This window comes from Micromys minutus, assembly GCF_963924665.1.
Source record: "Micromys minutus genome assembly, chromosome: 15".
In the NCBI taxonomy this organism is placed as follows: domain Eukaryota; kingdom Metazoa; phylum Chordata; class Mammalia; order Rodentia; family Muridae; genus Micromys; species Micromys minutus.
In genome coordinates, this window is record NC_137984.1 from 53,495,492 (window position 1) to 53,509,036 (window position 13,545).

Sequence of the window (13,545 nt, forward strand, 5' to 3'; positions counted from 1 at the left end):
AAAATTGGTAAAACAAACAAATCACTATCCATACCTCATGTTCTCAGCTGAATCCTCTGGCATAGGGGCTACGGTCTGTACAGCTGGAAGATTTTTGCTGGTAGCACCATTAACAAAACTAGAAGAGGAGGAAGAGGAGGAGGACCCTGATTCCACAGCACCTGTACCCAAAATAATAATTTTAGTTTTAAATATAAACTCATTTAACAAAATAATTTGATTATTTCATTTTTATTTGAATTTCAAAAAACTTTTCATCAAAATTTCTAACAAGAATTTGACAATTAAAATTATTTGCTCATTAGTATACTAGTAAATTCCACATACAGTACATTAAAATTCAGTTGATTTACTCATGTTAATCTAACAAAATTCCATGTTACAAATGGGTATAAATAAAAGACATAAACACATGAAAAAATTCTACATTAAGTGAGGCTGATAAAACAATGCAAATTTAAATGTGAAAAATTTCCCCCTTTTATTGCTTTGTTGTAATATTCTTGGACCTCATGATCTAAAGCATAATGTACAGAGCCCTAGGAGCCTAATTTTATCATTCCAGAGCGTTACATTCTAACTCTGTTGAGATGACTGCTTCAGAAGGCCTATCATGAGTTCAACCATTTTAAAATAATGAGTTCTCCTCCATGATATGAAAATGCCATTTTGGAGAAGATTTACTGTAATGTGCCATGTGAGTACATCAAAGAACTGTGACGTTGAGGGACATCTAGTGTTCCTAAATATCTTATGCCATTTCCAACAAAGGGAGTTGCTCCAGGGTTCCTACTGTAACAGCTACACAGTGCCGTGTGCCGACATCTAAACTGCACATCATCGCTCACACTTGTATCTACCTATAGGTGATCAAGTAATTACGGAGAAAGGTTTAATTTTTTACTTAGTATATATTTTGTACCATGAAAAGCTTATACTGTTATGCATCAAATGCTACTTTTAAAAATAGAAGCTACAAGTATAATGTCTTATAAAAGACAAAAGGAAATTTAACCTTTTCATTTTGCTGCAGTCATAAGAAAAATGAGGACTTTATTTACTCATCACTCAGCTTCTACTACACTGGAATATTTTTAAAACTGAGAAAAACCTTACAAATTTCACAATGCCACAACGCTGCTCATTGACTGAGACAAGTACACATGCTTAAGAGAGTGTTCTACTTACTACACCCCATAAATGTATAAACCTGAGGTTCATGGCATGTCAGACTCAGATGGTAAGATAAACAAGGCACAGACAGTAAGCACAAAATCAAGCTAAAAAACCAATAGAAATGGGAAGAGTCTAAGTGATGACAACAAATGGAGAAGTTCAAGGCTACACAGTCTGGAGAACAGAAGACTACTATAGTCAGGGAAGGAAAGTCAGGCTCATCCTGCGTTGTATAAAGACCTAAAATGGAATCACAAAGATCTGGGTAAGGATTTATTTAGCTAAAAATCAACAGGAACATTTCTGTAAATGAGACAGCCAGAGCCAGAGCGAGAGGGAGAGGGAGAGAGAGACAGAGACAGAGAGACAGACAGAAAGACAGAGACAGAGACAGTGAGAGACTGGAGACAGAGACAGCAGGGAAAGAGAGACTCAGAGAGAGGAGACAGAGAGACAGCGACAGTGAAAGAGAAAAAGAGACAGAGACAGATAGACAGAGAGACAAGACAGATTTTAGTCAGGCTTTAAATTTTTATAGTGATCTGAAGTTTGTGGTTTCTAGAGTCTTAGAACATATCTGCAATGAATTAAGGCATATTTGTAGGTCAGTGTGAGGTGACAGTCCTTATTCATATGGTCTTTTAATAAATGTGAGGCTCTTGCAATCATCAAAGTTCTTAGGGAATCTTGCCATTTCCTTGAAGGGCTTAGCAAAGGATACATCCCAGGGTTTAGTTGGAATATCTATGTTCTAGCATGTGTGACACGCTTCATGTTTATTTTCACTTGTCACTCTCCAGGGTCTAGATCGCCTTTTGCCCCCTAAATGTCTTCCAATAATTTGATTTGCCCTGAAAGTAGAGTATGCTGTTTTGAGATAACTGTCTCCTGAAAGTGACCACCGTGTCTGTGTCCTAGAGCCAGCAACATATTCTAAGAAACTGTCAGACAAAACTAAAGACTAAACACTAAACTAACCTTCAATGTTCTAGGCCTTTAGTTGTTAAAATAAAACGGGAAATGAAGCTACAGCAAACGGAGAAAAAAGGATGAAGCTTCACAAAAGTCTATAAGGACGATACCTGTCGTGTTAATCATACTTTTTGGTGTAGCTCCAGGGGCAGCAAATATACTTGAGGTGCTGCCTGTTGGCAGCCCACTTCCCGCAGCAGTGGCTCCCACAGTGGTGACAGCTAGACTACCTGGAGGTGGCTTCTTCACAGGCACCACCACACTCCTGTAGAAAGACAGAAAGCCACACCAAAACTTGAGATACAGCCTGTCCCCATGATGGAACACCAGATACAAAAAGCCAACGAGGAGCTCAGCTCATCTCAGCCCAGCTCCCTCTCACCAGTCCTTTGCTGTCCTTCTCTGACCCTCCATACTGTTAACTTGCAAGCCAACTTCATTGGTCAAAGAAATGCAGGATTTAAACAGACTGAAAAGTTTCTGACGTGAAAATGCATTTGATAAACACTAGTGTAGAATCTGGAGTTTGTACATCTTTTATAATGGCAAATGTAAATACCCACATATCAGAGAAACAAATGCTGTCATACACGAAAACAGGCCATGACACTGGACAACCAGTGATTATTCGGCTAAAGCGCTTGCCTCATGTGCTGGAGAGCCTGAGTCCTGCAACCCTAGTAAAGCAGCCCGCTGTTGGTGGAAGCATCTGTAATTCCAGCACCAGTGAGACAAGATGGGAGGTGCAGACAGGGCACCCAGAAACTCATGCACTATGCAGCATAAACAAGACCTTCTCCTCCCAGCAAGGTGAATGAACTGACTCCCCAAAGTCTGTAGATCTCCAGGAAGTGTGTACATGCTAAAATGCTATATCTGCCATAAAATTATCTGTCTGTCTATAAAACAATAAATAAACACTGACAGCCGAAGTGGGAAGCGTGATGCTGAAAAAAGAAGTGAGATAGCAAAACACACTAAAGGAATGAAGGGCTGTATTTTTAGTTCTCTCATCAAAAGTTCTCAACAACACAGGAAAATTTAGAGGACAGCGTGTGCATAGAGCTTACCTGTGTGCCTGAACTTTAGGGACATACAAATTCATTTTTTTCTCATATTTACTCAAAACTTTCAAGTGAATTTCACTTAAGTAATCTTCTGAACACTTTACTGTCTTAAACTCCAATATTGCACAGTTTTAAATGTGAATTGCTAAAACAGTTAGGATCTGCATCTCTATGCTATAAAGGGTTATTTTACAAAATTTATATCACCTCAAACTTCAATTCATAAATATCTTCTAAGTGCTATTCAATTATGATTTTACAGATGATTTTACAGAAAAAGATTCATGAGATGATTCAAGTTCACATGTAAAGCATGAAAAACAGTCACTGACAATGTAAACATCTCCAACATAGTCATTTAATGCACAGAAAATTCATTGTTAGCATGTCCATTTTCATTGTCTATTTATTTATTCTTTGGACTGTCCTTGTCAAGTTGTTATTTTTATTCTCATAAAGGTAAAATCAGAGGCTCTCAACATGGCTGCTCTTTAGCAGGGTAGTAGCAATACTTCCACCAAATGAAGAGTTATACTTGTACCCTGCTTTGTAATTTTGATGAAAGTTAAGCCCCCTAGTGAAACTATACGAACACAACACACTAAAGTCCAAACTACTTACCTTTCTTTAACATGACCCTGTCTTTTTCAAAGAGGCAATTTTGTTAATTTCTTCAGTAACTATTTCAATGTTGAAAATTTATATTTTATTATTGTTCTTAATGAGCTCATATAACTTTTTGAAACTAAAGGTATTGTAATATTAAACGATATTAATAATACCATAAAATTTCTCTACTTTCTCTCTAGAGATACTTTTTTTCTCACTATCAAAGATGGCCATCACTCCCATATAACTTGGGAGGTTAAAAGGATGTATTCAGAATGGCTTGATTGATTCTGAGGTACTATACAACTGTTAATGACTTTTATCACTCTCTAAACTCAAGGAACTTTCTACCTATAGGATCTAAGGTATCTATTTTTTCAAAAATATAAGGATAACAAAAAAGACAAAATACTAATACATTTGGTTTATCATCAAAACTTCTCTGTAAGATTAAGAATAATATGCAGCATACAATTTTATTGGATTGCTATCAAGAAAACATAAACACCAATTCATTTTTTTCTACACCAATTCTTAAATTAAAGTAACTTACTAGTAAAATTATTTCACGTTTTTCTGCATCTCTAAAATTGTTTTTAAGATAAAGAGACATGGGCTGAGTTGCTGAACATTTGCTGTGCGAGCAGGAAGACTTGAGCAGGGATCCAGGACAGCTGTATGCAACGCTTGGCTCAAGAAGGTTCCAGGAAGCCCAAAACTGGGCACTGGGGAGGTAGAGAGGAGGATTCCTGGGGATTGCTAGCCAGTCACTTTAGCAAATTGATGAGCTCAAGACCAGTGACAAGCCTTGTGTCAGAAACTCCTCTCTAACACAACTGAAAAAGGTAAATGACATCAATCTCTAACACATGCACACGCACAGACACACATGCACACACACACACACACACACACACACACACACACACACACACACACACAACTCTAACACACACACGCAGTTAGTTGGCAATGCTGTAAGGTGAGTCTATAAATGGTAGGAGAAATAGCTTCATAAATTTTTGACTAAAATTGTCATCACTATCAATAATGGGCGAAATTTCATATAACAAACTCTCTATAGCATCTAGGAGCATTTATCCATAATACCTTACCCTGTGCAGAACCTACAAGAAAGATCATGAAAACTAAGTATGAAGATTCTGTAGTAAAACTTTATGACCAACATGCAAAAACCTCAAACATCTGCAGCATTTTGAAGCCTGCCAGTGATTCCAGTGGACGAGGTAAAGCCCGGACCTGAGAGCATGTCCTCTAGTGTCCCAACCTGGGTTAGAGGTCTAGCTCTGACAAGTGCTAGCTGTGTGGGATGGAGCATGTCTCTGTCAGCTCCTTTCTCTTCACCATTACAATGAGATTTCCAGTCGTTTGCACTGCATCAAACTGCTGTCAAGTGCTCAGCCCAACCCGTGTATCACAGATCGTCACTGCACTTCAGGGAACTGATACAGCCGTGGAACCTTGCACAGTGCTGATGCACAGGGTGACGCAGCCTGAAAGAAGCTAGAACCCTGACATTCGGCCCTTGTTGTCTACACAAGTGAGAAACGTAAGAGGCGTTTGAGGCATTGTACTTCAGTAGTAACAAAAAGAATAGATCTTAAAGGAACACTTACAATTGAACATAAAGAAAACAGTGTTATGAAGCTTGGAAAACCTAAAACAAATATAAAAAATGCAGTAACATTTTAAACATCTAAAGAAATGTAATATGAAGTCAGGACCAGCAGCCCCAAGAAAGCTCTGTGATATTTACCAGCTAATCTGCAGTGGGAGGGGTGCTCAAATAGCTGGGAAGACAATGTGGGAAGGATTCAACTTATTTTAACAAAAAGGCAAGTTTGACTGATTTTACAGATATTTGTGTTCATCAATAACTTTATTAAATTGTTGAAGACAAATTGTTTTAGATAATATTATCAAATTGTTTGCCTAGGATCAGAGAACTGAAAATTCTTGTGCCTAAGATTATCACAGTCCTGTTCCAATCCCAAATCTGGATAGAAAGCTTTCATAATATCCTTCCCACATTTCCTAGGATGCTGTGCCAAGCTTACCCTCAGCAATGTCTTTCTCACGTCTTTGGAGTCTGCTTAATAGCCACCTGCTTTCTTTCCCCAGGAGCATATATCATTTTTCTCTCTAGGTCACTCAGGTCCCAGTATGCTTTTTTTATATTGTACTCCACAATAAACTTACTTTTGTTAGGGCCTTCTCCTTTTATTCCCTATAGGAAACCCAAGATCCACCCCCTGCCTTTACCAGGACCCCTTATCAACATCAATTTTATGTCTGGCTCTGCAGAAAGTGACCAGCCTATGCAAAGACCTGACTCAGCTTCAATATAATAAAGACTTGGTTAGAACTGTAAAACAGGAGAAAAAAAAAAAAAAAAAAAAAAAAAAAAAAAAAAAAAAAAAAAAAAAAAAAACAGAAGAGATACTAAGTAGGAAAAGAACTAAGATACACTGATTTTTGACAAAGGAGCTGTAAACATTCAATGGAAAAAGGACAGCCTATTCAACAAATGGTGCTGGTCCAACTGGCACTCAGCATGCAGAAGAATGAAAATAGACCCTTTCTTATCTCCTTGTAAAAAGCTCAAGTGTAAATGGATCAAAGATCTCCACATTAAACCAGATACACTGAAACTATTAGATGAGAAAGTAGGGAAAACCTTAGAACACATAGGCACAGGAGAAAATTTTCTGAACAGAACACCAATGGCTCAAGCTCTAAGGTCAAAGATTAACAAATGGGACTTAATGAGACTGCAAAGTTTCTATAAGGCTAAGGACATTGTCAAGAAAACAAAACAGCAGCCAACAGAATGGGAAAAGATCTTTACCAACTCCATATCAGATAGAGGCCTAATATCCAAGGTATACAAAGAAGTCAAAAAGCTAGACAACAGAGAATCAAATAACCCTATTAAAAAATGGGGTATAGAGCTAAACAAAACGTTCTCAATTGAGGAATATGGAATGGCTGAGAAACATCTAAGGAAGTGTTCCACATCCTTAGCCATCAGGGAAATGCAAATCAAAACAACCCTGAGATTCCACCTCACACCAGTCAGATTGGCCAAGATCCAAAACTCAGATGACAGCAGATGCTGGAGAGGATGTGGAGAAAGAGGAACACTCCTCCACTGTTGGTGGGGTTGTAAACTGATACAACCACTCTGGAAATCAGTCTGGCGATTCCTCAGAAAATTGGACATAGTACTACCTGAAGATCAAGCTATTCCACTTCTGGGCATATACCCCAGAGACACTCCAATATACAACAAAGATATATGCACCACAATGTTCATAGCAGCTCTATTTATAATAGCCAGAAGCTGGAAAGAACCCAGATGTCCTTCAGAAGATGAATGGATACAAAAATTGTGGTACATTTACACAATGGAGTACTACTCAGCTATCAGAAACAATGACTTAACCAAATTTTTAAGAAAATGGTTGCATCTAGAGAGTATCATCCTGAGTGAGATAACCCAGTCACAAAAGAACAGACACAATATGCAGTCACTGATAGTGGGATGCTAACCCCAGAGGCTTGGACTGCCCCAGAAACAACTCACAGACTGTGTGAAGTTCAAGAAAAAAAGAAAAGAAAAGAAAACAAACAAACAAAAAAAGACATTATGCTCAATCCTTACACACCAAGAAAACGTTGACTAATTCCGGGTTACATCCTGTTTTACATGTGCTTTTTGCTCATTGTAACTAGTAAGACCTTAATGCAGAGTATTAAACTTTAAAGAAAGAAAGAAAAAAAAAAAAGCTAAGCACTGACAAAAATGTTTTTAATACATTTATGCAAAAATGTTTAAAATTTTTTCCTTTTATCTTTGTTTTGTAAAATAAAGTTTTAAAAAAAGATATACAAAAACTGAAAAAAAAGGAAAGAACTAAGAGAATTCCTTTTTGCTCTTGATAGAATTCTATATATGAGACCATATAGATTTACACATACCACTCCAAGAACTTAATTAACAGTTTCAATAAGTGTGAAAAACAAAATTAACACACAAAAATTAATGTTCCGTTTATATACCAATAGCAAAGTTGCTGAGAAAGAAATCAGGGCAAACAATTCCATTTCACAATTGCCAATAACAGCAATGCCCCAGAGTAAGACTAAACAAGGAGATGGAGGTTTTCTACGACAATAACTTTAAATCTCTGAAGAAAGAAGTTGAGGAAGACACGCTAAGACAGAAAGATCTCTTTTGTTTATGTATTGGCAGAACTATTAGTGTAAAAAAGACCCAATAAATGAGACTCAATGAAACTAAAATCCTACTATACAGCAAATGACACAGCCAATCAAAGGACATGGCAGCTGCTCGAATGGGAGTGACCTGGCCAGTTTTGTGTCAAGTTGACACAAGCAGAAATCAGAGAGAAAGCCTTAACTGAGAAGATGCCTCCCTAATATATGGCTATAGGTAAGCCTGTGGGGCATTTTCTTAATTAGTGACTGATGTGTGTGGGCTGGTGCATTTTAGGAGGGGCAACCCTTTGGCAGGTGACACTGGGTTCTATAAGAAAGCAGTTTGAGTAAGCCAGGAGCAGTATGCAGCACCCCTCTGCAGCCTCTGCATCAGCTCTTGCCTCCAGGTTCTTACTCTGTTTGGTTTCCTGTCCTGAGTTCCTTCAGTGATGAATGATGATATGGAAGTGTAAGCCCACTAAACACTTTCTTCTCTAACATGCTTTTTTTTTGTCATGGTAGCGACAGAAACCCTGACTAAGACAAGGGGATACCAGGAGTTGGCTGTGACAGCCCTGACCATGCTGTTTGTTGGGAGATGAGAGTTGCTGTGGTGGTTATGTCTCTCACAGCAATAGAACAGAAAGATAAAAGCTGGTACCAGGATTGTGGGGTACTACTTTTACAGATCTGACAATGTCTTGGGAACGATTGTGGAACGTATTTGGAACGTTAAATAGAAAGGCCAGTGAGTGTTGAGAGCTTAGTGGGATGTGCTGTAGGAGCTGGGAAGACAAGAATATTGAGGGCAATGCAGATAATGGAGGCCTGGCGTGCAAAGTTTCAAAGGGAGATTTAAAGATTCTAGTAGGACCAACTGTCATGTTGAATGAACAGAAAAAAATTCTTTGCCAGTTATACAGCAATCAGAAGACTAATAATAGGATACACAATAAAAATATTAAGAAAACTGACTAACCTGTCCCCAAAAAGTCTACAGATAAAAACAAGAAATTCTAAAAAGAATAAAGAATTACAAATGATGAAAAAACAGTTTTAAAAAGTGTTCAACATCTGGGAATGTAGACTAAAACCACCTTGAGATTCCATCTCCTGGTAATCAGAATGACTATCATCAAGGAATCAAATGATAACAAAGTTGGTGATGTGAGAGGAAAGAAAGCCTTAGTAACTGTCAACAGTAGTACAGACGGATACATTGACTATTGAAATCAGTGTGATGATTCCTCAAAAACCTACAAATAGAAGTGTTATATCTCAACTATTGATCCCTGGGTTTATATGCCAAAGACTCAAATGTTCTTCTCAGAGATATTTACTCAAAGGTGTTCACCGTCACTATTCACGATGGCTGGGAGATGGAATCAGGTCGGATGCCCATCAGCTGGTAAATAAGGAAAATATGGTTCATACACACATTAGAATTAGCTGGAAAGAAATGAAATTCACAGGTAAATGGATGCAACTGGAAAATAATGAGTAAAGTAACTGAAGCTCAGAAATATGCACTCCAAAGTCTCCCTCAATGGTTTACCCAAGCTTCAGAGGATTTAGAAACCAATACAGTCTCTTGCCATTCCTCTTGGTTGCTTATAAGAACTAGATTACAAGATCCCATTACATAGTAGATCACCTACATTGGCTGCACCTGGAGAAACTGAGCTAGAACCTTCTTCCTCTTTACCGGCTACCTTTTACAGTATCGGAAAGTGCTATCCAAACTGCTGGGTGAGAAAATGTATTGATGGTCTTACTTGCTAGTGAACGTGACAAATCATGAACTGAGCCAGGCAGGTAAGATGTGTTCACCAGTGAAATAACAGCATGACTGCCCTAAGGATACGGAATTTCTATCTAATTCAATGTCCTCTCCACACAAGGGGAGCTATGTCTGGTACTATAAAACCTACTCAAGACCCATAGGAAGGAACAGGCCCTGGCAGAGAATGGAATATAGCTGTTTGGCTAAGATGGAGAAATGTCAAAGTGCTATTTAAACATTCAGTTTTATAATGCAAACAAATACTCCTCTCAGCTTTAATCAGAGAAGCCTTTCCAGTGACCGAGAATAAACCGAGATTCATGGATGTACAGGGTGCTAAACATAAATGACAGATGAGCACCGAGCTCTAAATAAGATATGTATGCCACCCGCTCCAAGGTTCAGGGGAAAGGGACACTGAAGTGGAGAGAAACACAGAGGCAGGAGACCAGCAGGAAGGCCGTGATAAAGTCATTGCAACCACAAATTCTCAGCAAGTATGATGACTGCCTGAAATGGGATCAGGAACAGTGGCACTGGTAGGGGCGGGGCCAGAGGGCTATTCTTCACTGCTGGGTCATTTGCCACAGTCAGAACCCACAAGCAGGGGAGTCACAGCCTCCAGGTGTCTATACGCTGGGACCCCACCAGGCTCCAGCAACCCTCAGAGGTGAACACCTTTGAGTAAATATCTCTGAAAATAACAAAACAAAATGTAAAGACATGTATCTGGGAGAGGGACCAGGAAGGAGAGAGTGGCAGACAGGGATGGGAGAGGCTAAAGAAGGGCAGGCTGTGAGAGTGATCAGAATGCATTCAGCAAACCTATGAAACTGTCAAAGAAAACTAATAAAATGGGAAAATGTCTCTGACATAAATTTCCAGAGGACACCCAAGACATGGAGAGGACAGTGGGAAGGAACAAGAAGAACAGATTATATAGAGGTCATACAATTAGCCAGGTTAATTCATTGCCAGTTTATCACACGTTATCCAAAAAGTCTTGTGTGAAAAACAGAAACTACATGAAAAAAAATGAGCTAAATAGCTTAGGAATCATAACTCTTCACTGAATTTCAAAAGGTAGCACGGGGATATTGATGGAATATTTTATCCATTATGTTTATACACTCTTCACAGTATTGGAGAATACCAGTGAAATTCAACAATGCTCCTCTGAGATGAGATGCATTATTTAATTCACTTAAACCCTCTGTAGATGCCAGTAAAGACAAAGGGACAGAGTCCAGCCAAACAGTCAAAGTCCACTCCAGACAGGATAAAATGAGAAATTACAATAAAGTGCTGATTAGTAAAAGCTGGCAGGTTTATAATTCATTTTCAAAATATTTATTTTTGTCTTTCAAATGATATAATCAAAATAGAACCTGCAACAAACAGAAAGAAGCTGTAATGCAACACTGGCACAATAATTATGCTTTTTAAAAACAATCATAGTCCTGTGGTTAGACAAGGAAGATCTTCTTGTGAACATTTCTTTATTACATACATGGTTTATAGTTTTATTTTGAGCACTAAAGCCAATGTTAAATATCTAATAAAGTGAAAAAACACATATACTACTAAGCTTATACTTTGGTCAAAATAGAAAATTTTAAGTAAAGTGGTTATTTTTTGCCTTACTTATTTTAGCCACAGATTTTATTTCAGGGATGTTTATGTCTTTAGAAAAGAAAACAAGTTGAAGGTAAAATATTAAAAAGTGAGAAAAAGTATATAACTACTTTGCTTGACTACATTGATTTGAACACTAACCAACTTTGTGAACAGGAAAAGATGACATATGTAATATTGACTGTACTGGCTTCTGTTAGTCAAAGAAGCCATACAATTGCAAGCTTTCTATAACAGCCTAAAATTACAACAATTTCTAAAATTTATTTAAATTTAAGTTTATAAATTTATTATCTTTCTATGCTAAACATGTATAACACAGAGTTTAACTTTAGCTAATAGAGGGCAGGTGGGGCCAAAGCTTTACTGGAAATTTGGAGAAAAGCTAACAGTGGTGTGGTTAGTGTCAGCTTGATTAGAACTATTAACAAACCATAGTCTACTAGTAAATCTACCAAGAGATGCAGTGCTGCTTAAGAATTCTCTAACTGGATGTGCTGATTTCCAGATGGCTGTCAGATACAAAGCCATCACATGTTTTCATTCAATGATAAAAACCTTGTGCAATCTCTATATACACTGTGCTTAGGGTAAGGTAATTTGGGGGATATTCAGTGTAATCAAAGACATGTTCTTACGTCTTCACTGATACAACAAGAAAATAAAAGGAACCAGCACTTACTGTTCATGTAGATCTATATATAGAAACCCATATACAATTTGAGGAAATATCAAATTCTAAAAATAAGTTTGTTTTATTAGACCTAAGCATTTCTAAAATTTGATGTTGCTATTTACATATTAAAAATTATAAACCTTTAAACATCAAAATTCTCCACAGCTCCATCCGAGGTGGGAAGAGACAAGAGAAGAGAACTCTATTCTGTTCAGTCTGACTTTAGCATAAGAAATTCCCTGCGGCAATGACTGTGGCGGACCAGCAGTCGGTCAGCAACAGGAAATCACAAGTGCTAGTTAAAGAACTGAGAGCAACTGAGTTTACAGTTATTTCAACTAAAAGTAAACCCAAGTACTCTATGGATAATTCTGTTCTTCACTGGGAGCTTTCTCAACTTTGATTCTAAAGGCTGTCTGTCATCTTGGATTCCATTTTTCAAGGAATGCAATTCTTTGTTAAAAGATATGTCATAACTTAGATTCCAGACTTAGAGTTTCAGAAAAATGTTTAGATACCTCATAATGCAATTATAGCTAGCTACCTTAGGACAAATAAGGTAAATTTCTGCAATGTACTGGAAATAGAATTGAAAATGCAGCAGTCCAGGAGTTCTTGTGGGGAAGATGTCTCTGCAAAGCTGCTCAAAGCTACGGAGTTTGAAGTTAAATTTTTGATGTTGTCACTCTCAATCAGTTGAATGGCTGACAGACAATCAGACCCGTCTGGCTGGCTGGCAGCTCGTTTTGCTGGCAGGTGGCAAACAATTAGACACACCAATTTGTGCCTCCTGATGACATTAAACCATGAAACTAAGTTGTATGCAGGGCCTAGTGATTTGTGTGAAAGCATTTCAAAAATAATACTCCTCGCCGTGGCAACTCATTTCAGACTGCCACCTCCCATTATGGCTTTGAGCAGTGAGGACGACAGACTTGAGTTACGTGCAGCGCAAGGCCACGTCTGTTCCATCCCTCACCAGTGCCCCTGAGACCTCAATCCCTCCTTTCATCAGTATCACCTCATCATTTACATTTGCTGGGACGGAGCTGCTGCATACATTAACCACACCAGGACTCTTCCTCAAAAGAATAAAGCATGAAAACATGCTTTGTGCTCTTCCATTCTAACAGTCAACAATTTAGAATAATGATTTCACTTCTTCTACATTTGGCACAAATGGTGCCGGGAACATAGGAAAAGTCTCAGTGTTTCAAAATAACATTCTGAAAAGTATAAATGATGTGTAGCTAAGAATAGCGGTCATTAAGGTGACAGATGTAAGTTTTAATAAAAAAACCTTAATAAAAATCCAAATCAACATAAAATTATTTTTGCTTAATTATCCTGAATCATCATCTGCAAATCTCAATAATTACCTAGAT

The 13,545-nt window shown here is 37.9% G+C and overlaps 1 protein-coding gene across 3 annotated transcripts in view; it reads right to left on the reverse strand.

Moving 5' to 3' along the window:
• Window positions 1-13,545, reverse strand: part of NBEA (neurobeachin) — a gene marked incomplete at its 5' end in the record, with an annotated part of 531,924 nt that overhangs the window by 310,568 nt on the left and 207,811 nt on the right. For all 3 annotated transcript variants that reach the window (XM_080929212.1, XM_080929210.1, XM_080929211.1), the window contains 2 exons: window positions 35-161; window positions 2,259-2,413. In XM_080929212.1, coding sequence (XP_080785338.1) covers window positions 35-161; window positions 2,259-2,413 — 282 coding nt within the window. The remainder of the gene's footprint in view (window positions 1-34; window positions 162-2,258; window positions 2,414-13,545) is intronic.